The sequence below is a fragment of the Nannospalax galili genome, unplaced genomic scaffold, assembly GCF_000622305.1.
Source record: "Nannospalax galili isolate Female #2095 unplaced genomic scaffold, S.galili_v1.0 scaffold341, whole genome shotgun sequence".
Taxonomy (NCBI): domain Eukaryota; kingdom Metazoa; phylum Chordata; class Mammalia; order Rodentia; family Spalacidae; genus Nannospalax; species Nannospalax galili.
Window position 1 is genome coordinate 63430 of NW_008346082.1, and position 25568 is coordinate 88997.

The 25568-nt window shown below is 47.0% G+C and overlaps 2 protein-coding genes across 3 annotated transcripts; both read right to left on the reverse strand.

Moving 5' to 3' along the window:
* Positions 1–12670: 12670 nt before the first annotated feature.
* Positions 12671–14786, reverse strand: Spaar (small regulatory polypeptide of amino acid response). Of its 2 annotated transcripts, none has more exons than XM_029567973.1 (2): positions 14587–14786; positions 12671–13952 (listed from the first exon to the last, which is right to left on the reverse strand). In XM_029567973.1, the coding sequence occupies exon 2, from the start codon at positions 13768–13770 to the stop codon at positions 13543–13545; it is 228 nt and encodes a 75-aa protein (XP_029423833.1). In that variant the 5' UTR covers positions 13771–13952; positions 14587–14786; the 3' UTR covers positions 12671–13542. The 2 variants fall into 2 exon arrangements, with proteins under 2 accessions (XP_029423833.1, XP_029423832.1); XM_029567972.1 differs by having other exon boundaries at positions 12671–13955.
* A 2014-nt stretch (positions 14787–16800) lies between these two features.
* Positions 16801–17726, reverse strand: Hrct1 (histidine rich carboxyl terminus 1). The gene has a single exon (XM_008842358.3). The coding sequence runs from the start codon at positions 17575–17577 to the stop codon at positions 17212–17214; it is 366 nt and encodes a 121-aa protein (XP_008840580.1). The 5' UTR covers positions 17578–17726; the 3' UTR covers positions 16801–17211.
* Positions 17727–25568: the final 7842 nt, after the last annotated feature.

Consider the following 25568-nt stretch of genomic DNA (forward strand, 5'->3'; position numbering starts at 1 on the left):
AAAAGAATCGCACTTTGAGCTACAAATATTTAGCTTTATACAGAGGGAAAAAAGCATGCCAGTTTGCCTTTTCAGTCTCCAGTTAGAAAAACAGACTTGGGGACTAGAGAGATGGCTCAGCAGTTAAGAGCCCTGGCTATTCTTGCAGAAGACCCGGGCTCAAATCCCAGCACCCACATAGCAGCTAACTACTGTCCATAACTCCAGTCCCAGGGGATCTGACACTCTCTTCTGGCTCCGCGGGCATTGCACAACAGGGGTATACTTACCTACATGCGGGCAATACATGCGTATACACAAAATAAAAATTTTTCAAGTTTTTTAAAAAAGGAAAACAGACTTGGAAAATTTTACAGCAGGTGCTGATTTGTGGATTGGCATTTGGTCTGCAGCTCAGTTGAAGAACCATTCTACAACCTTCTTTGCACAAACACTTCCAACAATACAGGGGTACTGGAAAGAAGTAGCTTTAATTCCAGCCCTGAAGCCTAGAAGGTTCCTGTTTAATTCGGGGTAAAACTGGCAGTCTCCTCATTGGGTCCTAGTTTCATCTTAACTTAAACCCTTTGTAGCATTTCAAGTCTGCTTTTAGAGTGGATCCCCATCTCCCAGAATCTCTTCTCTAGACAGGCTGAGCTCCTGCAGCAGCCACTGGGGAATCCTCAGCTGAAAGAATCAGGTGCTTTTTGTGCGCTCTGGGAGTCTGCTTGCTACAAAATGAAAATCACAGACACTTGTGAGTTCTACGCAGGGTAAGTTCTTAAACCTTTCCTCAGGATAGCCATCCCACATGTGAAAACTTGCTTTTCCATAGCATGGACTTCTAGGCAGAGGGAAGAAAGGCACCCAACTAAGCCAGTCTCTTACTTTACAGATGATGTCATCCTTACCTCCAGACATGGTCCCCTTCCTCATTTCCCTACATCTCCAGAATTGCTGCATCTAGATGTTACTAAGGCCTTTCATTGCTCACACTTCATTATTGAGTTCTCAAATATATCTTGATAGCGGCCTTTGTTTTTGACAAGAACTACAAAAGAAGAAAACTACTACGACAAATTTTGTTTTAAGGCTAAATTGGCTTTAATTTTTTTTAATATTGGGGATTGACTTTAGGACCTTACACATACTAGGCCAGTGCTCTACCACTAAGCTTTGTCCCTAGTCATCTTTTACTTTTATTTTGAGAAAGTTTTACTAAATCAGGCTAGCTTTGAACTCACTCAGAAGCCGAGGCAATCCTCCTGTCTCTGCCTCCTGCATAGCTGGAATTACAGACCTGCAACATCAGGCTCAGGTCTAACTGTCTTTTATTTGTGATTCTAGAATCCAGAAACATCTCATTCTACAAAACAGAGTAAGTGTTCCAGTGCTGAGCACAGATTAGCTTTATAGACAGAGCTAAAGAAAGCAGGTACAGGACTAAAGGTCAAACTGGCTTTTAGTCTGTTATTCTCCTTACAGAATTAAAACAGAGGGGGAACTCCTAATTACACTGACTTAGGTTGACGGGTATATCCTTTCTTTTCTTAAACTGTCAGATTTCAAAGTTCAGTTAGAAGCTAGCTATGGTGGCACACACTTGTAATCCCAACACTCAGGAGGCAGAGGCAAAAGGATTGCCAGTTCGAGGTCAGCCTGGGATACATAGTGAGTTTGAGGCTATCCTAAGTGCATAACAAGATCCTGTCCCCAAACCAAACAAACAGTTGCTTGATTGTTTGTACTTAACACAAGCGACTGCACTCCAGTTTGATCTTCTCTGTTGGATCCGAACACAGCAGACTTGTCTAAACATATACCTCCCATAAAGTTTAACAGAACAAACTACATTAGTATACTGGGTATTTCATTTTACCTGAATGTGATACAAAACCTTGTCTCAACAGTGGTTTGAATAAGAGAGTCTATTTCTAGTCAATCTGAGGCTGGAATTGAGTTTTCACAGTATTGGGACCCAGGCCCTTCATAGCTTGTTGATGCCCCTGTGCAGTTTCCATTCCTCAGGTCACTTAGTGTTTCCATGTGACTTCTGTAGCTCCAGCCACTATATCTCCATTCTGGCCAGACAATGGAGAAAAAGCGAAGAAATGGACCACTATTTCCCCTCTATCTAGGGATATTTCCCAGAACCACACATTACAGTTGGCCATCCCTACCTTCAAGGGAGACTGTTTTATCATTACCACCCTCATCATTGCTGTTTCTGGTAAGGGATGAGGTAGCTGGTTGTGGTGGCACACACTCTTTATTTAATTTGATTTTATTTTCTTTTATGTGTATGAGTGTATTGCCTGCATGTATGTAAGTGCACTTATATCATGCAATGCCCACTGAGGTCAGAAGAGGGTGTCAGATCCTCTGAAACTGGACTTATGGATGGTTGTTAGCCACCATGTGGGTGCCAGGAATCAAACCCAGGTCTTCTGAAAGAGCAGCCAGTGCTCTTAAATGCTGAGCCATCTCCAGCCCCTTGTCACATACTTTTTAGTGCTTCAGAGGCTGAAGCAGGAAGATCATGAGTTCAAGGCTTCCTGAACTATACAGCAAGTTGGAAGCAAGCTTGGGCTACGTAGTGAGGCATTGTCTCAAACAACAGTAATAATAATAATAGTAATGGGACAAAGTGTAATTGGGCACCTTCTTGACCATAGCTACACCATGTTAAAGTTTAGGCTGACTCTAGTCTCTGAAATAATCAGGCAGTTGGCCCAGAGTATGGGAACACATGTCAGCTGAACCCTGGTTGTCTTGGGAACAGGTCAACGTGTCCTGGAGTGCACTTGGTAACTGCAGATTTATGGCTTCTGTTATACTTGGCTTGCTTCTGCAAAATAGTAATTGTTGCTTAATAGAATAGAAATTATTAAAGGGACTCTCCATCTGTAAACTTCGGAACTTAAGCTTTTCACCCCTGGTCATGGTTTCTGTGCATAAAAGCTTACCCTAGAGATGGCTTGGGGCTACACACTTAGGTTCCTGACACCCTTGTGTAGTAGCCCTGGCCAGTAACGACTTTCATTCAGCAAAACTTTGTCTGAGTGGTCTTCTCTGGTGAGACACCCCACAACAAAAGGGGAAACTGAGGTTGGAAGACAAGTAACTATGTGTGCTACCCGTGCACGGGTCAGACAAAGCCAAATGATCACAGATCCAACTCCAGTCTCTCTGAAAAAACAAATCACTAAATACCAAATTAAATAGACTCCATTTCTAAAATCTCCTAAAATGAGACAAAAGAAAATGACCATTAGGCAATATGGGGACCCATGAAGACATACCCAGGAGGCTCACAATCATTCAGGCAAATGAGTTTGGTTTCCACCTCCTGGATATTTTTATTCCCATATGGGAATTCCTCCCCAATATTTTTAAGAAATTTTCTAATTCTCTGGATCCCAAATCCCCAAGAAAGATGAATTGAGAAATCTTCAAACCTGACTCAGGGGTTCTGTGAGAATTCAAGTTTAACAATCAACACAGATGTTACTAATTCCAATGAATCTGTTGCTACGAAATCAAAATCAAGAGTGGGAAAGATCGAGGAGCACATGGTGGTTGGTTCTGTTGGAGCATGTCTGCTTAAGAGAGAAGAGGTCATCTTGTAACAGGCCTTGCATCCCACAGCTGCATCACCCTTTGGCGCACTGGTGTTGGCTTACTAGGCTAAGAGAGGGTGGGACGGTTGGGTACGTCCCTTGTATCTGTGACATCACGTCACATTGGTAGCGTAGCATTGACCAGAGTGAGCACATTAATACCTTCCTTCGGAATCTGACCAAAGATACATACCAGGTCCTTGCCTTCCCCCCACCCAAAAAGAGTTGATCTCCTATCACACAGTGATATTAAGCATGCGCTTCTAGGTCATTTAAAAAGGAAACAGAGGGGCTGGAGAGATGGCTCAATGGTTAAGAGCACTGGCTGCTTTCGCAGAGGACCAAGCTTCAATTCCCAGCACCCACATGGTGGCTAACAACCATCCACAACTCCAGTTCCAGTGGATCCGAAGCCCTCTTCTGACCTCCATGGACATTGCATGACACTGGTGCACTTACATACATGCAGACAATACACTCAGACACGTAAATAAAATAATAAATGAGATAAAAAAGAGAAACAAGGGCCAGTGAGGTAGCTCAGAGGGTAAAGGCACTTGCTGTGCAAGCCTGACAACCTGAGTTTGAGCCCTGAGGTCCACAGTGTGAGGAAATAACTGACTCCCTAAAGTTGTCCTCTGTCCTCTACACACATGCTGTGGCACATATGCTCACACACACACACACACACACACACACACACACACACATACATCATACACACACTAATAATGATTTTTTTTTTGTATGTGTGTATGCATTTGGGGGTGGTATTTGTTTGGGTTTGTGACTTAGTTTGTTTCTTCATTGCTGTGACAAAACACTCTGACCAGTACCAACTTGGGGAGAAAAGGGTTTATTTGTCTTACATCTCCCAGGTCGCATGCAGTTCATCAGGGAGCCCAAGGTAGGAACTCAGGGCAGGAACCTAGAGTCAGGAGCTGGAGCACAGGCCATAGAGGAACACTGCTTACTGGCTTGCTCTCCTGGCCCCTACTCAGCCTGCTTTCTTATGCAACACAGGCCCACCTGCCCAGGGGTGGCACCACCCACAGTGGGCTGGGCCCTCCCACATCGCTCATCAAGAAGATGCCCTTCAGACATGGCCACAGGACAGTCCAATAGAGGCAATTCCCCGATTGAGGCTCCCTCAACCCAGGTGTGTCAAGTTGACACTAAAGCTATCCAGCACAGTTTGGTTTGAGCCAGGTCTGCAGCCCTGGCTGGCCTGGAACTTGCTATATAGACCAGGCTGGTCTCGAACTCATAGGTATCTGCCTGCCTCTGCCTCCAGAGTGGTAAAATTAAAAGTGTGCGCCACCATGTGTGGCAATAATTTTTTTTAAAAAGGAATCAAAGTCCTGGCATGATGTTACACATCTGTAATCCCAGCACTCAGGAACTCAGGAAGAACATGGGTTTCAGGCCATCCTGGGCTACATAGTGACCCAGGTCAGCCCCAGCTTCAGGATGAGATCCTATCTTAAAAAAAAAAAAAATTTAGGGCCAACAGTAAGCAAGTTTCCATGAAACAATCTGTGTCTAATGTAAAGATGTTCATAGCATGTTCATAATAATTCAGTGACCATCAGTAAAAATTGAGACTTTTACCTGTGTATTTGTCACAAAACACAGATTAAGACTCAGAGCAATCGAGGTTGTGTTTTAAATATTTTTTTTATTTTTAAGCTATTAACTTTTAAATATTACATGTTGTGATATTCTTTCTCCGTTTTTACGTGTTTTTTTTTTTTTGGTCTTTTTGAGACAGGGTCTCCCTGTAGCCCCAGCTACACAGATTAAGACTCAGAGCAATCGAGGTTGTGTTTTAAATATTTTTTTTTATTTTTAAGCTATTAACTTTTAAATATTACATGTTGGGATATTCTTTCTCCGTTTTTAGGTGATTTTTTTTTTTGGTCTTTTTGAGACAGGGTCTCCCTGTAGCCCCAGCTGCCCTGGAACTCACTATGTAGACCAGGCTGGCCTCAATCTCACAGAGATCTGCCTACTTCTGCCTCCTGAGATTAAAGGCACGGGCCACCACACCCAGCTCTAATTTCTTTTTTGAATTGTATTTATTTATTTTATGTGTATAAGGGTTTTGCCTGCATGTATGTAAGTGCATCCATGTCATGCAGTGCCTACGGAGGTAGAGGAGAGCATCAGATTCCCTGAAGCTGGAGTCGTGGACTGTTGTTAGCTGCTATGTGGGTGCTGAGAACTAAACCCAGGCCCTCTGCAAGAGCAACCAGTGCTCTTAACCACTGAGCCCTCTCTTCAGCCCTGAAATACTAATTTCTTATTCCCCATACTGAGGGTACTTTGGCATCTGAGTCTCTTTCCTCCTCTGTAAACTGTGGTTAACACACTGCTCTGCTGGCCCTAGGCTTGTGATGGGAAAAAACAGAGAGACCTGCAGGAAAGCTTTGCACACATGGAGTCCCTGGAAAGCTGCCGTGTACCAGATATCTGAAGTTAGCGTCTCTATTTTAAGGCTCTTCACTGACCTCTGGGGGCCACAGAAGATCTTCCCTTAGAGAATTTGCAATCCTGATGAGAAAGGCTACCACACACCAGAAACAGCCCCTGTGCTATAGTCAGGATCTAACAAGATGTCTTAAAGGCTTACTCCACCAGCCCATGGCACTATGGGAAGGTAGTAGAATCTTTAGGAGGTAGAGCCTCACGGAAGTAAGTTAGGTTGTTGGGGGCATGTCTTTGAAGGATATATTGGGACAATGACTTTCATTTCCTGGTTGCCATGGAGAGAGCCGCTTCCTCTACCCAATTTACTGTGCTACCACAGGGCCAAATAACAAGGCTACCTGACCGTGGAATGAAACCATGACCCCAAATAAACACTTCCTATGTTAAGATGTTGGTCTCATGCATTTTGTCACAGCTAAGGAAAGGTGACTTACAAGATAAGTGAGATGGTCAAAGCTGAAACTGGAGCCCAGTCCTGGGCCCAGCCCTCTGCCAGCATCAGTCTCTTAAGTACCTTAAGATTTTAAGGTGAAAGCACAAACTTGGGTTTACAATGTAGCTGTTCTACATCTAGTCAGCATCAGGAAGTGAATCCAAAAATGTTATGAATTCTTAAAATTATGAGGGCGGTTCAAAGTTCTGGTAATGGGCACCAGAACTGCCGTAAAATGTAGAAGAGGATGCCTGCTGTCCTCCCAGAACTTGTGTGCTCACTTAAAATGCCAGTAGACTGTGGATAACTCCACTTCTCTGCTCAGAAGATCCACGTGTCTTATGACCCGGATGAGCTTACACAGAAAAAGACTCGGACTCTTCCATCTGGGCCCTGATTGCCCTTACCAAATGGAGTTAGTGGTAGCCCTCGGTCCAGGAGATCTTTTGAGCAGATAGCAACTGTTTGTCTAGAGCGATAAAATTGTCCGGTTTGCGCTTCATAACCTTTGTACCACCTTTTTAAAAACGATGGCACACGATGTGTTTGCTTGTCATTTCCTTTAGCTTCTAGAGGCTGCCGCCCTCCTTGGCTGCGTCTTTTCTGTGTTTCTCTCATCGCATCCCTCTGACCTGACCCTTCTGCCTCCCTCTTCCCTCACTAAAAAAACTTTTTGATTGCAGTGGACCCTCATACATTATCCAAGATAGTCTTATTTCAGGTCATCTGATAGCAGCTGTCATCAGTGATCTGAAGTCCTCTGTGAATATGCCATAGCTACAAGTTCTAGGAAGCAAGCCACAGATATGTTGGGATGTTACTATGTGCCTCCTATAGCCTCCAAGAGTTGGAAGGTGAAGACAGAAGCCTCCCAGCAGCCTTCCAAGGAGGCCGGGTTTGTGTCTGAGGAAGATCCTCTGGCCTTGGGGTCAGGGGTAGGGGGTTGGAGGAGGCGCTGGAGGACTCTTTGCAAGGATGGTGACTGACCGGAAAGGTAAGTTGACTGACTGATACAGAAAGCAGCCAGCCTTTGTCTATGACCAGGACGCATAGAAGCATGGTGGGCTGCCAAGGTGCCTGAATCTCAAGAAGATGAGGACCTCTGACACCACAGCCCTAGCTTCCTAAGTCTGAGGGTCTATAGGCAGCTGGAAAGGCCTCTATGGAAGTCAAAAGTGGCTGCAGGGAAGCCTGGCAACTGCGTGCTCCTCCACAAGCAGGGTATGCAGGGGGCAGCCTTTGGAAGTTCCTCAGTCTCACCTACCTGTGGGCCTGGAATTAGGAGTCATACTCTATCTTGGAAAGCATGGGAGGCAGGTGGGCACAGTTAGACCTTTCCCACAAACCAGTGAGTTCCAGAACATTCTCTCAACTCTCCTCAGTCCTCCCATCTCAGAGCTGAGTGTGGTGGCACATGCCTGTAATCTCAGCACTCAGGAAGCTGAAGCAAGAGAATCAAGAGTTGGCGGTCCAGCCTGGGCTATAGAATGAGATCCAGTCTAAGAAAAAAATGGCTCACAGATTTCAAGAGCCCAGTCCATGAGTGATCACCCTGTTGCTTTTAGATCTGTGGTATGTTGAGGCATCACATCAGGGTGGAACAAAACCACTTACCTCATGGCCAGGAGACAAAAGAGGGGATGAAGAGAAGCCCAGATCTCACCATGCCCTTCAAAAGCAGGCTCACAGTATTGGAGCTTCTTGAAGCTTCCATCCTCTCCCAAGAGTGTCACCCTGAAGAGCCTTAAGCACAGGGGCCTTTTATCAAAAGTCAAATTCTACCATATAGCCATTTATGGTTCCCTAATTCACTCTGCTTTTTACTTGCCAATATATGATGAATGCCCTTTTGTGCCAGAGAGTTTAAATTTACCTCATTGTTTTGAAGCCTGCCTAATGTTAGATTTTTATGGCTACACCAGGATGTTGCCAGTCAGCCCACTCCTGTTGGCATTTAAGCCACTTCAGAACTTCACCCTGCAGACGTGCTAGATGGGGGCATATTGGTAGGGATGTCAAGGGGCTGTCTCTGTGTCTCCAACTGTGCCTACCTTTTTAAGTGTCAGGACCTCAGGAATGGGGACCTGGCAAAGCACAATGACCCTTTTCTACTCCTTGGAACAAGTGGTTTCCTCTAAGGAAGGTACTTTTCCGGAAAACATGTTATTTCAAGGCCTCTTGATTCCAGAATGCACCAAGTCCCAGAGAGAACTCCAGCCCGGGTTTCAGAGGCAGGAACTGCAGAGAGAGGGCAGAGTAGGGGTTTTCGTCTCTGCATCCCACTCATCGGTGGTTGAGGCCCAGCCAGGACCAGTGTTTCTGCAGCCTAACAGGCCCAGGATAAACACAGCTCATTCTTCCTGCCCTTGTCCAGAGTGGAGCTGAGAAAGGAATTGGGGGAGAGGGAAGGCACAAGGCCTGTGGCAGCAAGTGGCAGTCTAATCTATAGGATCAAAACCTTTGGGAAGCTTCAGCGCCCTAATGGACTGAACAGTTCCTCCAGAGTCCCAGCAGGAGCTGCCTCCTCAGAGCCTCCGTGGGCTGCCTGAAGAAAAGGCAGGTGGCAAAGGCCCCTTTCTTCTTCAGAGTCAGATATGCAGCTGGGCAGGTGCCCACGTAAACCCAGGCCAAAGGAACCCCCAGGTTTCCCTTCCTCTTCAGATGTGAACTGGATTCTGCTGAGGGGAAGCATACCCCTCACACAGAGCAAAATGGCAGCTCGGTCTTTCTCCTGTGGAGTCGCTGTTGGCCCAGAGCACTCACAGAGTGGCAGCTAGGCCCCCCATCTGTGCAGTGGCGATCATGGGGCTGCTGTGGGTGCTGACAAGATGATATGTAGTTAAGGCATAGTGCCTGCTGCACTGTCAGTATGTGGAAACTAGCAGCAGCTGTGGGGTGAATGGAAAAAGCTAGATTTGGAAACAGAGGCCTGGGTACAAGAGGGGCTGTGCCCCAGATTTCCAGAATGGCCAGAGCAGCTGCCTCCCTCTCAGCCACCACATAAACACTCCTGGCTTTGCTGGCATTTTGGTGCTATTCTGTCTTGTCCTTGCACTGCTACCCCCTCCCTTGGAGATAGTGGGTAGAGGACTGTCATTGGCACTGAGGGGCTCCCTGCTGCCTTGCTGCTGAGCCCCTCCCTCTTCTTATACAGCAGACTACACTGGGAAGAATGCTATACCACACACACACACACACACACACACACACACCACACATCATAGACCATACAAATACCACGCATACCAGATATACACAACACAGCACACACATACCGCACCATACCACACACAGTCAAACCACACCACACACACCAGACACATACAATAAATCACACACACACTCACAGAACACATATACCATATGTATAGCATACACCCCATATGTACACCATCACATACACACTGAAAATATATACCACCCTGCCTTACACATATCACATACCACACATATTATATCAAAGACCATATACATACCATATATACTATATATAAAGTATATATATATATTACACTCACTACATATCATGTACCGTATATGTATTACACATACTACATATCATATACCATATATATAGCACACACCAGACACAACACACCATACATACCAATGCATATACCATACACACATCACAACCCACGGTGTAGCTGTCTACTCACCAAAACCATGGTCAACCCTTATGTTGCCAAATTCAAGGACCTTGTCTCTGCACTCACTTTTGACAGCTCCCTGCTGGCTCCAGCCAGCTACCTATTCTCTCAGACACACTCTGTCCCATAAAGTTGTCAGATAAAATTCAGGATGCCCAGTGACACTTGGTCTCACGTAGACAAGATAGTATATGTCCCCAGTAGTCCATGAGATATATTTAGGCACCAGGTGTGGTGGCACATGCCTTTAATCCCACCCAGCACTCAGGAGGCAGAGGCAGGCAGATCTCTGTGAGTTCAAGGCCATGTCCTCTCCCTCCTTGGGAATCCTCCCACTCCCTTCCCCTTGTTCTATCTCCTTGCCCTCCCTCTCCCTGCCCCCTCTTCCCTGTCCTTCCTTCCAGCCCCTCTTTACCCTTCCCTATCCTTCTGCTCTTTATTATTTTTTATTTTATGTGTGTAGTGTTTTGCCTGCATGTATCTAAGTGCACCTGTGTCATGCAATGCCCACAGAGGTCAGTAGAGGGCATCGGATTCCCCTGGAACAGGAGTTACGATGGTTGTTAGCTGCCACGTGTGTGCTAGGAAGAGCAGCCAGTGCTCTTAACTGCTGAGCTGTCTCTCTAGCCCTGCTCCATGCTGTACATGTACCTTTCCTTTGTCAGCTTGCCCAAGGAGCTGGCCTTAATCACCTTGTCTTCTCAATCTTCTATTCTGCTGACAAATACCTTTCTGCCCTCAGACCCAGCTCCACAGTCCTCCGAGGGCCTGGGGTTCATGTCCTACCTCAGGAGCCACCTGCCCAGCCCTAAAAGCAAGGCCACCTCTTGGGGCCTTCAGCATTGATTACCTAGAAATGTGCTTCTGTCAGGAGGTGGCTGGGGTCTAGCCTCATCTCCTGCAGGCCAGGATGCTGACTCCCTGACTCACAGGTTCTCTACACTAACCTTTCCCAAGTCTGCTTGTTTAAGTCTCGTCTCTCCTTTCAGTCCAGCTCAGGGTCCTCCTCCTCCTCCCATGTTTCTTTGGGCCTCTTCTCCCTTCCTTGCCCCAGTACCCAGAGCACGTTATTCCTGCCTTTTCCAGAGGGTCCCTGAGTGCTGGGACCAGGTCTAATTGACTCCCACCTTCCCTGAACAGAGCCTGGTACACAGCAGAGCTCTGCTCCTCCTCACTGAGCGGAGGAATGAATAGCTGAATGACTGGATGAGGATGGAACGAATGAATAAACACATGGGCAAGTGAAGAAGTACAACTCATTGGTTACATGTGCGGGTGAGTAGATGAATGGGTGGATAGATCTGTGGATAGACTGATGGGTGCATCAGGAGATGGAGGGATATGTGGGTAAGATGGAGTGAATGGATGGATGGGTGGATGGATGGATGGGTGGGTGGGTGGATCTGCAGGTGAATGAGCTAGTAAACAAATGGGGATTCCTCAGGATTGGAAAAGCTGCCCAGCTCCTACAGAGGATGGCCAGGCTCTGTCCCACTGTTTTTTGTTTCCAATTCTGTCTCTCTAACCTGGACTGGACCAGTAGAAACAGGAGCAGAGGCCTGGGCCAAGATCCTGAAACTTGGCTCTAACTGAAGGGTATCAAACCTAGAGCAGAGAAAGCCGACTCTAACTGAGGGCAGGAGAAGACAAAAGCACTCTCCTTCCCTCTGAGACTCGGTGTAGCTACCCCGCCACCACCACACACACCACAGGCTCCTATGCTCGGTGCTCCATTGTGCCTGGACACCCTTACCCAACTTCTGACCAGTCTAGGTGACCCTGGAAAGAGGACTCTGCTCTTTGGCCAGGTCTCTTTCAATGAAGGACTTCTGGGTCTACCTCAGGGCAGAGCCCTACCTTGACTGAGGCTAAACCCTTGGGAAGACAGCACTCAGAGGGAGCAAGGGTTGGGATGAGAAGGGGGTTAAGGGCTTGCCTCATAGTTTTGACTTCCTCCTTTGCCCAGTCCTGCTTCTACGTCTTCCTCTTTCAGGTATTCACCCCTAGCAGACATCTTCAACCCATACTGGTTCATCTGTGGAGAATGCAACCTAGAGTGGGTCCCTTTATTTGGTCCCCAGGGCTTCCTGCCCCCTGCCCCTAGCCAGAGCTCCCTTGGGTTCAGTCTTGCCCTCCTCCACAGGCAAGTCTGGAGAGAGTCACCAATTCAGGGTTAGATGTAGATATATGATCTAGGAAGCCCATAGATTTCCACTTTTTGAATCATATTCTTTAAATATTCTGTGGAGAGATGGCTCAGCAGTTAAGAGCACTGACTGCTCTTGCAGGGGACTCGGGTTCGATTCCCAGCACCCACATGGCGGCTACAAACCGTCCTTAACTCCAGTTCCAGGGGAATCCGACACCCTCGTCTGACCTCTGCGGCAGTGCACAACATGGGTGCACTCACATACATGTAGGCAATACACTCATAAAATAAAAATAATAAATAAAATAAATATATTGTGTAGACACAGAGAACAGATTTTTTATTAATAAAAATTGAATGTCTCTTTTATTTGTGGTAAAAACAACAACTCCTTTACATGCTCTGAAATGTAGCAACATTTTAACTTTTTTGGAATTTTCTTTCAGTTCATGATTTTTCTATCATGCCCAAGTGACACCAATCACTTGTATTCTCTAAGAATAGAAGAGGCCTTAGAATAAAGCAATGAAGTAAGTCTCGTTTAAGTCGTATTTAAGTCTTTTTTTTGCTGGCTTTCCTGTTAATAAAACACCTTGTACTTTCTGTGACTTATTTTCTCTTCTGTTTCCTTTTGTGGTTTTCCAAAGCACATTTGGAAAAACCCATAAAAGGATTTACATTCTCAATTATAAAATAAATCACTTGTTCCCAGAAAGCAGCTTTTTGTTTTCAGAATTTCAGGGCTGATTTCAGGGAACTGGCAGGAGCAGGCCTCAGGGTTGGGCACTGCACAGTATAAAAATACTAACAAATAACAAGGCGTTCCTGAAAAATGTCCACTTGAGAGCGCTACTTCCTCGGGTGGCAAACAGAATCTGTTTCAAGGGCACCCTGTTGATGCGAAATTCTGCTGAGGTTACATCATTGGCTGGTATACAACAGCAGTGTCTGTCCGTACTTCCTTAGACGCCCCCCAGCCCCACCTCAGAGTAGGACCCAGCTGAGCTCTCAGAGCTTAGAGGGGAATCACCTTATCCCCAACACCTCAGCTCCCTCCAGGACAGAGGACAGAGCAAGTCAGGATGGGAGGGGACAGGAAGTTTATGGGATACAAAAGGACAGAGATATAGGCCTGGGAGGAGTGGGACACTAGACAATGCTTATTGAAGGGCTAGGTGGGTCTGAGCCACCAGCAGAGCAATTCCTGAGGGTCTGCTAACTTCACGTGACAGTCCAGAAGTTCTGGGCATTCGGCATTGGCCTGGTTTGGATACCAGGCCCTGTGAAGAGAGATGCTTCCTGGTGAAATGTGGCCACTGTGAAGCTGTAGCTGGGTCCCCTCTGAGGATCTTGGGTCTTCGAGTCATAGCTGAAGTAACAGAGGATGCAGGTGATGGCAATGGTGACCACAAACAGCATAGCCACCATTCCAATCACTGCCGCTTCCATGGTCTCTTGAGTGGTGCTTGTGAAGTGCAGCAACCTAGGTGGCCTCGAGCCTTAGTGTCCCATCGGAAACGGTGGCTATTGATGATCACCGGGGCTCTGCGCTGGATGGATGCTCTTCCCTGGTCTTTAAAGATGTGCCACCCCAGGTCACTGAGCACCTCTGTGGTCAACTCCACTGGCAGCTTCTAGAAGTACCATTTCAAAAGATGTAACCACGAGATTGCCGGGACATGGAGGGCATGAGGAGGGTGGGGCAGAAGAACTTGCTCAGAGGGAGGCCACACCAGCCCTGGCTCATTAGTAACACCTCTGGATTTCAAGAACAAATGATTTAAAAAAGGAGAGGGGCATGGGAGGGGTGTACACTCAGGAAGAAGACAAAAATCCTCCCCCTTGGTGGACCCATGAGGATCCTGGGTCCTTCCTGGGAGGGACCTGGGGCCAGTCCTCCCATACGCCTTTTTGCTGTCTCTCCACCCCTGGTCCTGGGCTGAGAGGCAGATGTGGGAGAAAGACTCATGCCAGCTCTGAGCAAAATGGAGGTGAGGTGGGGCAGCACACACAGGTGATCATGGGTGTTGGGGAGCCTCCAGGAGGTGACACAGGGAAATAGGAGAGGTTGTACTCGGCCTCATTTTCTGAGCAGGGTTCAAGTGTGCGCTTTAGATGGGGCAAGCCTGTTCTAGCCCCTTCAGGGACACACTAGGGCCCACTCACCCTGAGGTTCCAGGAGAAACCTTTTCTGTACAGCCTCGCCCGGCCCTGTTTGCTGCCAGCCCAGGCCCACTGCTCACACCAAGTGCTATAAACACTTACCCTAGGCTTCAGGAGTGCCAGCCCTGGCTGTACCTGGTGCTGTGGGCTCTTTGTCTGGTGGCCACCCTGGGGGGGCCATGACTCTCCTCCCTGGAGTCTGCAGTGTTATTGTTGGTCCTGCCTGGAACTTGGCTCCGGGATGTCTAAGCAGCTGTGAGTACTTCCTGAATCCCTTCCACCAATTGTGATTGAGGACCCAGGACCCACAGCCACCACCTCCTCAGCTACAGCACTCAGCCCGCCCCATACACACACCCAGGATCATTCCTACCCTGCTCCTCCAGGGGTATGAGGGGTGTGAGTGAGGGCCAGGCCCTCACACCCATAGCCTCTTGAGACTCCACCACATCCAAAAAGGAGTTTGGACCAGCCCCCTGCCCTTTTCCCATATTATGAAAAACAGAGTCATAAGAAAAAGTACTTCCAGGTACTGGACCCAGCCTGAGCTATGTGGCCTCCACAGCCCTGTACAGTGGTAGCGCCTTCATTTTACAGATACCAAAGCAGTGGTCACAGAGCAGACAGACCCAGCCCAGGCCTTTGCTAGTTAGCTATGGTGACAACAGCACCAAATGTCAGAGCAGGGACTTCCCTCCCTCCGTTCCAACCCAATGCTCTTTCCAGGGACCATACAATCAGAGTCATCACCTGATTCTGCAGTTTGCTTGATCAGGATGCCAAAACTCAGAGAAGAGAGAGTGAGAGAGTGGGAGAGTGAGAGAGAGCACTGGCCCAAGGTCACACAGCCTGGGACCTTTCCAATTTCTCCAAGGTCCAAGAGAATTTTCATAGCAATAGCCACAAACTGCCTACTCACAGAATAAGAGAGCAAAGATACACTGTCCTATTCTAGCACATTCCCTTTCCTAAGACGCTTGGGTAATCTGGGCTCTGGGCTCCTCCTCCACATGGGCACAGGGAGCCAAATGCTTCAGAATACTTGTCTTAACTGGGGCCACCAGGAGCAGAGAGAAGTGAACAGACACCCACCCAGAACTCATTTGTTTAAATTCCCCACATCGCCAAGCAGATCTGAGAGATGGGCCCCAGAGGCTGTCGCAAGTCTGTTTCTCTGAATTCTATTTGCCTGTTCTCTGAGGGTATGAGGAGAATGGCTCTGCATTTTTTATTAGGAATAAAGGACAAGTGCTCAGCCTGCTACCATTTGCCTCTTAATAGATTTCCTTCTACATCTAAACTTCCCTTTCCCTTCTTTGATTTATCTGTAAAATCATTGCAAAGCTAGGGAAAAGGGCAGGTCTGAGGTAGGCAGGCTGGAAGAGGCTGTGACAGGAGCTAGGCCTGAGGATGAGGCCTGGGCTGGGCTGAGTATAGAGGATGGGGAAGGTAAAGTGGGTTTGAAGGACATTGCAGACAGAGATCTATGAGACCTCTGGTCCACTTTCCCATCATAGAAATATAGTGTGACTGTCACTGTGTGGCACTCCCTTACCCACCTTTTCCTCACTGGTCGCTCCTCCCTCAGCCCTCACAGAGAGTCCACTGGGAAAAGAAAGGAAAGAGGACATTCTATTCCAGTGAGTCACCAGGCCCCTGACTTTCTGGCCTGTTCTCCAGCCCCTCCCCACCAAGCCTTGCTCTGTTTCCTCCTCTGTTCCCAGGCATAGACAGAAGGCTTGAGGACCAAATTTCCGTCCTCTCCATGGACCTCACCAGCTGTTCATAGTGCATTTGGGAGCATGCATGCCTGTCAGCTTTAGCAGGAGTCCCTAAACCACTCCATTTTAAGAAAGAAGAAACTGAGGCCCAAAGGAGATAAGCAACTCTCCTAAGGCCACCCAGCACCCCAGCAGTTTAAATAGCTCTGCTCCTTCCCTCTTGGTCCCACCAGCCACTCCTAGACATCTGGAAACAGGTTGGCTGGAGACTCGAGACCTGGATAAGCATTCCTGATCCAGACCCCAAGGAAACATTGATTCCAATGCAGCCAGCTCAGGACCAGGGTTACAAGGAGCCCAGGAGGTAGAGCCTCAGAGAACTAGTCCATGTGGCCTCAGCTTTCCTCCCCAAGGCTCTGGGCTGCCACACTAATTCTCCCTCAGAGCTCAAGCAGGGCCCACCTGCTTTTCCCCATTCCACAGCCAGCCGCCAGCCCCAGCTTCCCACCCCAGAGGAGGCCCTAGGGAACGTGCCACAGGCCTAGAGGCTTCCTCTTTCCCTGCACTCTCTCATCACACTACAATCAAGAACCACTTTACAAAAGCTTTCTGCTGGCTTTTATTTCCTCTAGCCAAGCACCTGTGTAGCCCCATACCATATTGTGCATCAGAAAGGGCCTTGCAAGACCTCTCCAGCTTCCACAGGGAAAAGTCAGATGAGTGTTTCATATCCACCTGTGCTCTGGTTCTGCCAGACACCCTTGTCACTTCCAGGGACTCCAGATTTACAGCCACAAGGTGGAGTGTCCAGTCAGCCTTGTTCTCCAATCCCAAGCCTGTACGGTCTGTAGGGTCACCCCTGGTGGTCCTTGGGTCTGTTACATGGTGGGGGAGGGACACGCTATACAAGTGAAACTCAAGCAGGATTTCCCAGAACCCCATTTACCCTAAGACACATCCTTTTCCATGGAAGCAACAGGGTCCAGGTAGCTTCCATCCACAGGCCTCAGGGGTGAGCTCTGTGAGCATGGTGGTGGTGGCGGTGGTTGTGGTGGTGAGGAGAATTGTGGAAATGGTGATGCTGGCGGTGAAGCTGGTGGTGGTGGTGGTGGTGGTGATGGAAGCCTGCACTGGGCACCTGAGACACATGGCCAGGGTGATGGTGATGGCGATGGTGAAAGATTCCCGGGAGACCCCGGGGCCGGCCATGGAAGAGTCGAGGCTGGGCTCGCCGGACTTGGTTCCTCTCCACATCAGGGTCCTGTGATCTGTGGAAAAGGCAGGTGGCCAGCAGCAGTAGCAGTAACAGGACAGTCACCACAGCACCTATGATCCAGCCCACAAAGGGCATGCTCCCCAGGAGGCCTAGCATCTGGAAGCCAGAGAGTCCCTCTTCACTCAGTGGCTCCCTGCTCTCTCCCCTTCAACAGCCTCTGCTCAGTCCTCACAGTCACTGAACTGGGTTGTTTCAGTTCCTGCAGGCTGGAAAACAGCCAGGGAATGTGGGTGAGGCCTATTTGGACTAGCTTGTCAACTAACGGCAAGGCAAGGCGGAGGGACTGCTAACTTTGGAGAGGCCAGTCACGGGAAAGTGGGTGGAGACAGAGAGCTGTGAGACTGAGTGTCCTGGAGGGAAGAGCCCTGAACTTAGAGGTAAGAGGTCAAGGCTGCCTACTCCTGCCTCCTGGTGGAGTGAGGGCCTCCCTTCTCCGGGCTTCAGTTTCCTCTTGTAGAAACAGTACTGTACAGAGATTAGGGACGTAGGCTTTGGACACACACGACACATTAGCTCTGTGACTGCGGGTAGTCTGTGATGTCCCACCCTGAAGCCTACACAGTCTTCCTGAGCTGAGGTCTGTCCAGAAAGTCAGCCCAAGGTCAGTGAGCTTCAGGACTGTCAGGAGCCTGATGAGGCCCACAGACCTATCATCCAGGGAGGCCCTTGCTTATCCTGCTGGGTCTAGGAAGCTGGAGGACTGTGCGCTCCGTTTGGGTCAACAGAAGGCAGGAAGGAAGCTGTCTGAGGTCACACAAGCCAACCTTGGTCCACAGTCTTAATGGGCTGTGAACAGCAACCTTCTTGCTCTGTCACAGTGTGTTAGATTTCTGGAGAATAAAAGGAAAAATAGAGTAGGAAACAAGAAACCAGAGCCAGACCTGCAACAGGCAAGGAATAGATCTTCCTTTTATTCAAAGAAGACACAGCGAGAGGTAGAGGCTGACCGAGGGAACCAAGCTTCTACAATTAGACAAAGAAAAACGGGGGTTTTTTATACCAAGGTTGTGAGATACAGCTGCACTTTGTGGGGAGTTGAGTTAGTGCCCGGGTTTGGTGTCCTTGGAGTGATTGAGGGTCTTCTTAAGATTATTTCCTCAGAAATTGGCAGGCATGTTATCTATGACCCTAGAGGAGACAGGTGGGCTCCACAAACACTCTCTCTGAGTCCTGGGAGTGACCAACTGATAAGAGGTGAACAAAACCAGACCACTAATCTATGGCCCTTAGGTCACTTGGGGATCCTCTAATGAAGCTCATGGCTTTCCTGAGGTTCACATAGTTTATCACAGTGGCCCTGCCACAAAGCTCAGAATGTCATTTTTGCCTGGTGGAGGACTTGGGCAGTAAGCAGGATGTGTATAGTCTTCAACTCTCTCCCATTCCTGGTTCTGAATGCCCTCTGGTCATCACAGATAAGCGCTAGCCTTTCCTGCTCACAGGCCTAGGGGCTGGAGCACTGTCTCTTGGCATTTCTGTTGTCTGCAAGCTTATCAGCTGCTCCCTCATATGCAGTGAGGGCTCCCCAGTGCTCCAGCTCTGTGCTCAGGATCCTCAGGGGGTCATCCAGCCCCTTCCTCCAAGCTCCTTCTGGTGAGCGCTCAGCTCCCTGTGACCAGAAGGAATATTTGCCTAAGCAGGTTTTCTGAGCTCTGCCGCAGCTCCACCCATAAACCCAAAGTCCTTCCTCTGGCCCAGCCTGTTTCCTCTGTGAAAGTCCCATGTGAGGTGACCCCCAGAGACCTTCCGCCCTCTAATACAAATCTTGGCAGCTTTCTCTCAGGGAGACTTCACCGTCTCAAAGGGCTGAACATGACTTTTGACCAAATTGGTCTCAGCAGCAGATGTAATGACTCTTGAGGCTTCTCTGGCCCTCTGGAGAAGCCACTTGAACTTTTAATGAGTCTTAAGTGAAGGACTCCTCGTGCAGACTTCTGAGGCTCTGGAGCTAGTTGCCTTCCTCAGGCATTAAAGAGAACACGTGCTTGAGGGGGTGGGGAGAGGAGAAAGAGAAGGTTAGAGAGGGAAATTCACTCTTCAGAACCTCTTCAAGAAGAGTCCCAGGAATCGCCTGGCAAACTGCAGACTTGGAAACCTTCAGTCATTGCTAAAGGGCCCTGGGAATTACCTGGCCCTAGCCCACATTAGGGAAACTGAGGTCAGAAAAGAGAAGTCCTTCACCTTTGTGAGTTAGTGTCTACCACAAGCAATCAATAGAGTTCCAGTGGTATGGAGAGAGTCTGTCTACAGTGAAGGGCCTACCCTCAGGGACCTTCCACAGACAAGGAGGGATTGAAGGACATCTGTCCACTTGCAGTATACTATATCCAGTTTTCTGCGGTTCAGATTTTCTCCCCATATGGACAAAAGATAGGACCCCAAGGCTAGCATTTTATTAGATAGGCTATAATCTCCAGGACTTCAGAAGTAACTATCGATTTCCAGTGTGGAATAATATTTCACACTTTTAATTCTTCAATTGTTTCAATGATAATTTGGACTGCAGAGTAAACAGAGATCTGACTGGGCACAAGGTTTTGCAAGACTGATGGCTTTATAAGGTCTGGCTATGTTGAAGTGGTCCGAACCTAAGGAACGCTGTCCTGTGGCCCTGTCATTGTATTTCTCCTCCGCAGTTGTGTCTTTCTGCACACTCCACAGGCATGAGTGGTACTTTCAGGCTACAGAGGGAGCCGTTTGGCAGTTCCTGTCATTTCATCTCAATCCCACACTTTCCAGGGTGCCATCAACTCCTGTACACCTTTGCATACACATGTACGCGTTTAAGCCAACATTGCCCTGTGATGACTCATGTGTCCCTACTTACGTGTGCACACATTTGTGTATATATGTACATGTTCATCCATGTACCATGGGCCATGGATGCACTGGCCGTGGATGGTTCTTGATTGGTCAGGAAGAGCAACCACATTGTTTTCACTAATTGGTGGCACCATCTAGTGGTGACACTGTAAATAAATCACTTTTGTCCTGAGACCCATTAAAAATTCTATTATCCTCATCGTTGTTAATAGAGTATAAATAAAAGCCATGCATTGAACCATTCTCCATTCCAACTTATCAATGAAATGGTCAAAGAACTGAAAGTGGAAAAACTTCCACGGTGGAATCAGCAGAGTCATAACCTTATGAAATTTCTACAAGATACAGAGTGTGGATCCAGGTTGATGGGTGTGTAAGAAGGGAATTCCCAAGGAGGAGTAGAAGGTAGAAGCCTGACAAGGCTGCCCAAAAGCCCTGCAAGAGGCAGCCAGGACAAGGAAATACCCAGAGGTGGGCTCCATCATGAAACACCTGGATGATCTTGACAACTGAGACTGTGTCTCATAGAAATTGCCCAGGGCTCTGTCCATTTTGGGGGTTGACGGGCATGCAGAAATACTGGCCATCAGTGCCTAATCTGGACACTCGGGTCAGGTAGAGAGAGGAGACACCTCCAGCGAACCTAGGACTGCCTAGGCATATACCGGAAAGAGGTTGCCCTACACTGCAGCGAATTTCTCTCCTAAGAAGCTCTCTCTGCCCCAGCGGTGGCCAACCAGGGCTGCCCAATAGAAAACAAAGCCATAAGCAAGCCCGTGGGGGGCAGGGGGGGAAATCTTCATTTCCTCAAACCAAAAGGCTTGGAAATGATCTACATAAGCTTTTATAGTTCTCCATCCCAGCAAACCTAGATTTAAATCCCTCCATTAACTGAGCAAATAGAGAAAAATCACTAAACAAGTTATTGTATCCTCACCCCTAGAGTTACTAGAATCCAGGAAACTGAGAGACAGTAAAAGTCACTCATTTGTACTCTATTTAACAAAGGCCAATCTATGCAACAGGATTTTTAAATTTTTATTACTTTTATTGGAGAATATATGTGTGTGTGTGTGTGTCTATGTGTCTGTGTGTACAAGAGTGTGCCACAGTGCATGTTGGAGACAGAAGACAACTTGCAGGAATCAGTTCTCTTATCCCACCGTATGGATCCTGGGGACTAAACACAGGTCTTCAGTCTTGGGAGCAAGTGCCTTTACCCATTGAGCCATCACACTGGTCCAGGGTATTTATTTTTAAATGAAAAACTAAATCAGGAAAGACTATTTAAAGAACATTCTTCACAATTTAGAGGAAAAGTGGTATTAAAAGAGAAAAAGAAAAGAGAAGAAAATTTCAGAAAACAAATATGCATTTTTTTCTCTTTTTTGGATGTTTGAGACTTGATTTCACTACGTATTCCAGGATGGCCTTGAATACACTACATAGCCCAAGTCTGCTTCAAACTGCAATTCTCCTATACCAGCCTCCCAAGTGCTATGGTAACATATATCCCTCACCGTGCCCAGAACTCAAACACACTTCTATAGTAAACATGGTAAAAATAGAGAACAGAGCTCATAGAGAAATACTCATTAAAGAAATAAGAAAATGGGGGACTGGAGAGATGGCTCAGTAGTTAAGAGCACTGGCTGTTCTTGCAGAAGACCTGGGTAACCATTTGTAACTCTAGTTCCAGGGATCCAATGCCCTCTTCTGTCCTCTGTAGGCTGTGCATGTTGCAGGTACACTTACATACATGCAGGCATGACACTCATACACATAAAATAAAAATCAAAAAATTTAAAAAGAAATTTAAAAAATGGAGCTGGCAAGATGCTTCAGTAGGTAAAGGTACTTGCCACCAAGTCACATGGTGGAAGAAGAAAGCTGACTCCAGAAAGTTGTCCTTTGATTTGTATGCCACTTGTGTGCGCGCACGCACACACACACACACACACACATTAAATAAAGAAAATGTAATAAAAATTTTAAGACATAAAGATTTTCTGAGTAAGAAAGGCTTCAAATCAAAAGATATATTGAATACTAAGTAAATTATTTAAAGCGGCCAGATCACTTAGGTAGGACCAGATGAGATCTTAATATTACTAGAATATTTTTTCACTTTTTTTTTCTTTTTCTTTTTCTTTTTTGAGACCCTGTAGCCCCAGCTGACCTGGAGCTAGCTACGTAGACCAGGCTGGCCTCGATCTCACAGAAATCCACCTGCCTCTGCCTCCCAAGCACTGGGTTTAAAGGCACGTGCTACCATGTCCAGCTGAATAACATATTTTTAAATTTTTTATTTATTTTATGTGTATGAGCATATTGCCTGCATGTATATAAGTGCACCCATGTCGCGCAATGCCCTTGGAGGTCAGAGAGGGCTTTGGATCCCATGGAACTGGGGTTACAGACTCCAGCCACGTGGGTGGCTGGGATTTGAACCCAGGTCTTCTTCAAGAGCAGCCAGTGCTCTTAAGTGCTGATCCATCTCTCCAGCTCCATGTTTTAATTTTATTTATTATTTTTATTTTATGTGTATGCATGTATTGCCTGCATGTAGGTAAGTGCGCCCGTGTCATGCAATGCCCGCAGAGGTCAGAAGAGGCTGTTGGATCCCCTGGGACTGGAGTAACGGACAGTTGTTAGCTGCCAGCACCAACATGGCAACTAACAACCGTTACTCTAGTTTCAGGTGATCCAATGCCCTCTTCTGATCTCCATGGGCATTGCACAACACAGGTGCATTTACATACATGCAGGCAATATACTCACACAGCTCCATATTTTAAAGCAACAAGATACAACCACATAGAAAAAAGTTTCCCAATTTCATACAAAACTAAACACAGTCTACCATATAGTCCAGCAAAGCACTCCTTGGAATTTACCCAAATGAGTTGAAAATATGTCTACCCCAAACCCTGCATGATTATGGGATGCAAGCGATTATGGCAGCTTCCTTCATAACTGCCAAAGCTCAAACGTGGCAAGGTATGGCTCAGTGAGTGAGCACATAAGTAAACCGTGGGGCGGACAGACAGTGGAATATCATTCTGCACTAAAAAGAAATAAGCTCTCAATGCATGGGAACGTATGGAGGAAGTACGCATGCTCTGATAAGTACACAAAGCCAGTGTGAAAAGATTACATACTATCTGGAACTGTATGACCTTCTGGAAAATGTCAAACTCCCAAGAGGGCAAAGCAAACAGTGAATTGTTTTCAGGAGACTGAGAGGGCAGAAGGAAGAACAAGTGGAGCACAGAGGATGCTTAAAGTAGGGTGTCTGTTTCCAAGACCCCACAATGGTGAACACATGACATCATATCTTTGCTGAAATCCACAGAATGCATACCATCAAATGTGAGCCCTAATGTCACTATGGAATTTGAGTGATAATGTCGATGCAGGTCATCGATTACAACAAATGGATTGCTGTGGTGTGGGATGTTGATACTGGGGAAGGTTGGGCACATAAGGGGCCAAGGAAGACATGGGGAATCTGCGTCTTCCACGTAACTTTGCTATAAACCTAATACAACTATTCTAAAATATAAAGATCATTTTAATAGAAAAAGGATAAAGAGGGGCTGGAGAGATGGTTCAGCATTTAAAAGCACTGACCTTACAGAAGATGAATCAGATAAAATACTGGATAGGGCAAGGATAATACTTTGCTGAGAACCATGAAGAAAATGTAAACAGCTCAATGGCCCACCCTGAGTCTCACTGGACTCATGTCATAAATCCAGGCTACACTTAGTGAATACTGATCATGTGAAACTAGCAACAGCTTGCCACAAACATCTGTTCTCAAAACCATTGTATGTTGTAGGGGTAATAGTTGGAAAGCAATTGATGTGCTTTCTTGTTCTTTCTCTCCAAATATACGAGTTTCCTCTTAGACGTTCCAGGGCATCCATCTGGAGAGAGATTTGAATTATGACACAAGAAACACAGAGTGAAGGAATTCTCTTTGATCTTTAAACACAGAACTTTGCCATGTAAGACAAGCCATTTTCCTGAGGATTTTCTAAATTCTTTTTTCTCTCCCTTTCAACGTACAGAATAAAGAACCAAGCTGAGGCCCCATAATGTAGAAAGCCACCCCAGATAGCTAGATGGAGACCATGATATATTCCTAGCCCCAAGGGATGATGGAAAGAGAGAAGAAAGAATAATGAAGTGTAAAATGCGTGAGGCAGCTGCTTGGAACTCCAAAAATAAATGAGAAGACCACAGGCAGACGGAGCGAGACAAATAAAATGAAGCACAGATGTTATTTGAATAGGGAATCTGGTCTACAAAATATGCAAAATCTGGGCACCCATGAAACTGTGACCTCATTTTTATATAAACAGTGGTCATTTGCTAGGAATGTTCATGTTACAAATATGAGCATGCATGGACAAAAGTTTAAGAAGCTACGCAATGCAACGTCAACAGGAACCTGTTTGTATGTGTGCATGTATGTTCGTGTGTGGGCCTGTGTGTGTGAGCATGTACATGTGGAGGTCAGAGGACAACTTTGGGTGCCATTCCCAGGTGCTATCGAAGTAGGCTAGGCTGGCTGGCCAGCAAGCCCAAGGGAGCTACCTCTTTCTGCCTCCCCAGCAACAGGATTACAAGTACCATTATGCCTGGTTGCTTTTGTGTTTTGTTTTAAACATGGATTCTGGGGATCAAATTCAGGTCCTCATGCTTGCAAGGCAAGCATTTTTCTGACTCCCCTGCTTCCTCCCCTCCCCTCCTGTTTTGTTTGGGTTTGGGTTTTTGTTTGTTTCTGTGTGTGTGTGTGTGTGTGTGTGTGTGTGTGTGTGTGTTTGAAGCAGGGTCTCCCTGTAGCCCCAGCTGTCCTGGAACTATGTAGACCAGGTTGGCCTTGAATTCACAAAGATCTGCCTGCCTCTGCCTCCCAAGTGCTGGGACTACAAGCGTGCACCACCACACCCAGCGGGTTTGGGTTTTAGTTTCTTGGGTTTTAGTTTTTGGATTAAGTTTCTGGGTTTTGAGACAGGATTTCATGTAGCCCAGAGCCTGGCCTCCAACTTGCTATGTAGCTGAGACTCCTGCCCAACCTCCCTGCGTCTCCTAGGCTGGGACTACAGGTCTGCACCACCATGCCTGGCTAGTGAATGACTTTTATTTGACATTTCTGTATTTCTACACTTGCAACAGTAAACATTTTTCTTGTATAATAATGAAAGCAAGAACAGTTAAAAGCACTGGCTGTTCTTGCAGAAGACCCAGGTTCA

What these genes read in the sequence shown, in the direction of transcription:
- Spaar (XM_029567973.1), bottom strand. Translation starts at nt 13,770, where the DNA reads ATGGAAGCGGCAGTGATTGGAATGGTGGCTATGCTGTTTGTGGTCACC.
- Hrct1 (XM_008842358.3), bottom strand. Translation starts at nt 17,577, where the DNA reads ATGCTAGGCCTCCTGGGGAGCATGCCCTTTGTGGGCTGGATCATAGGT.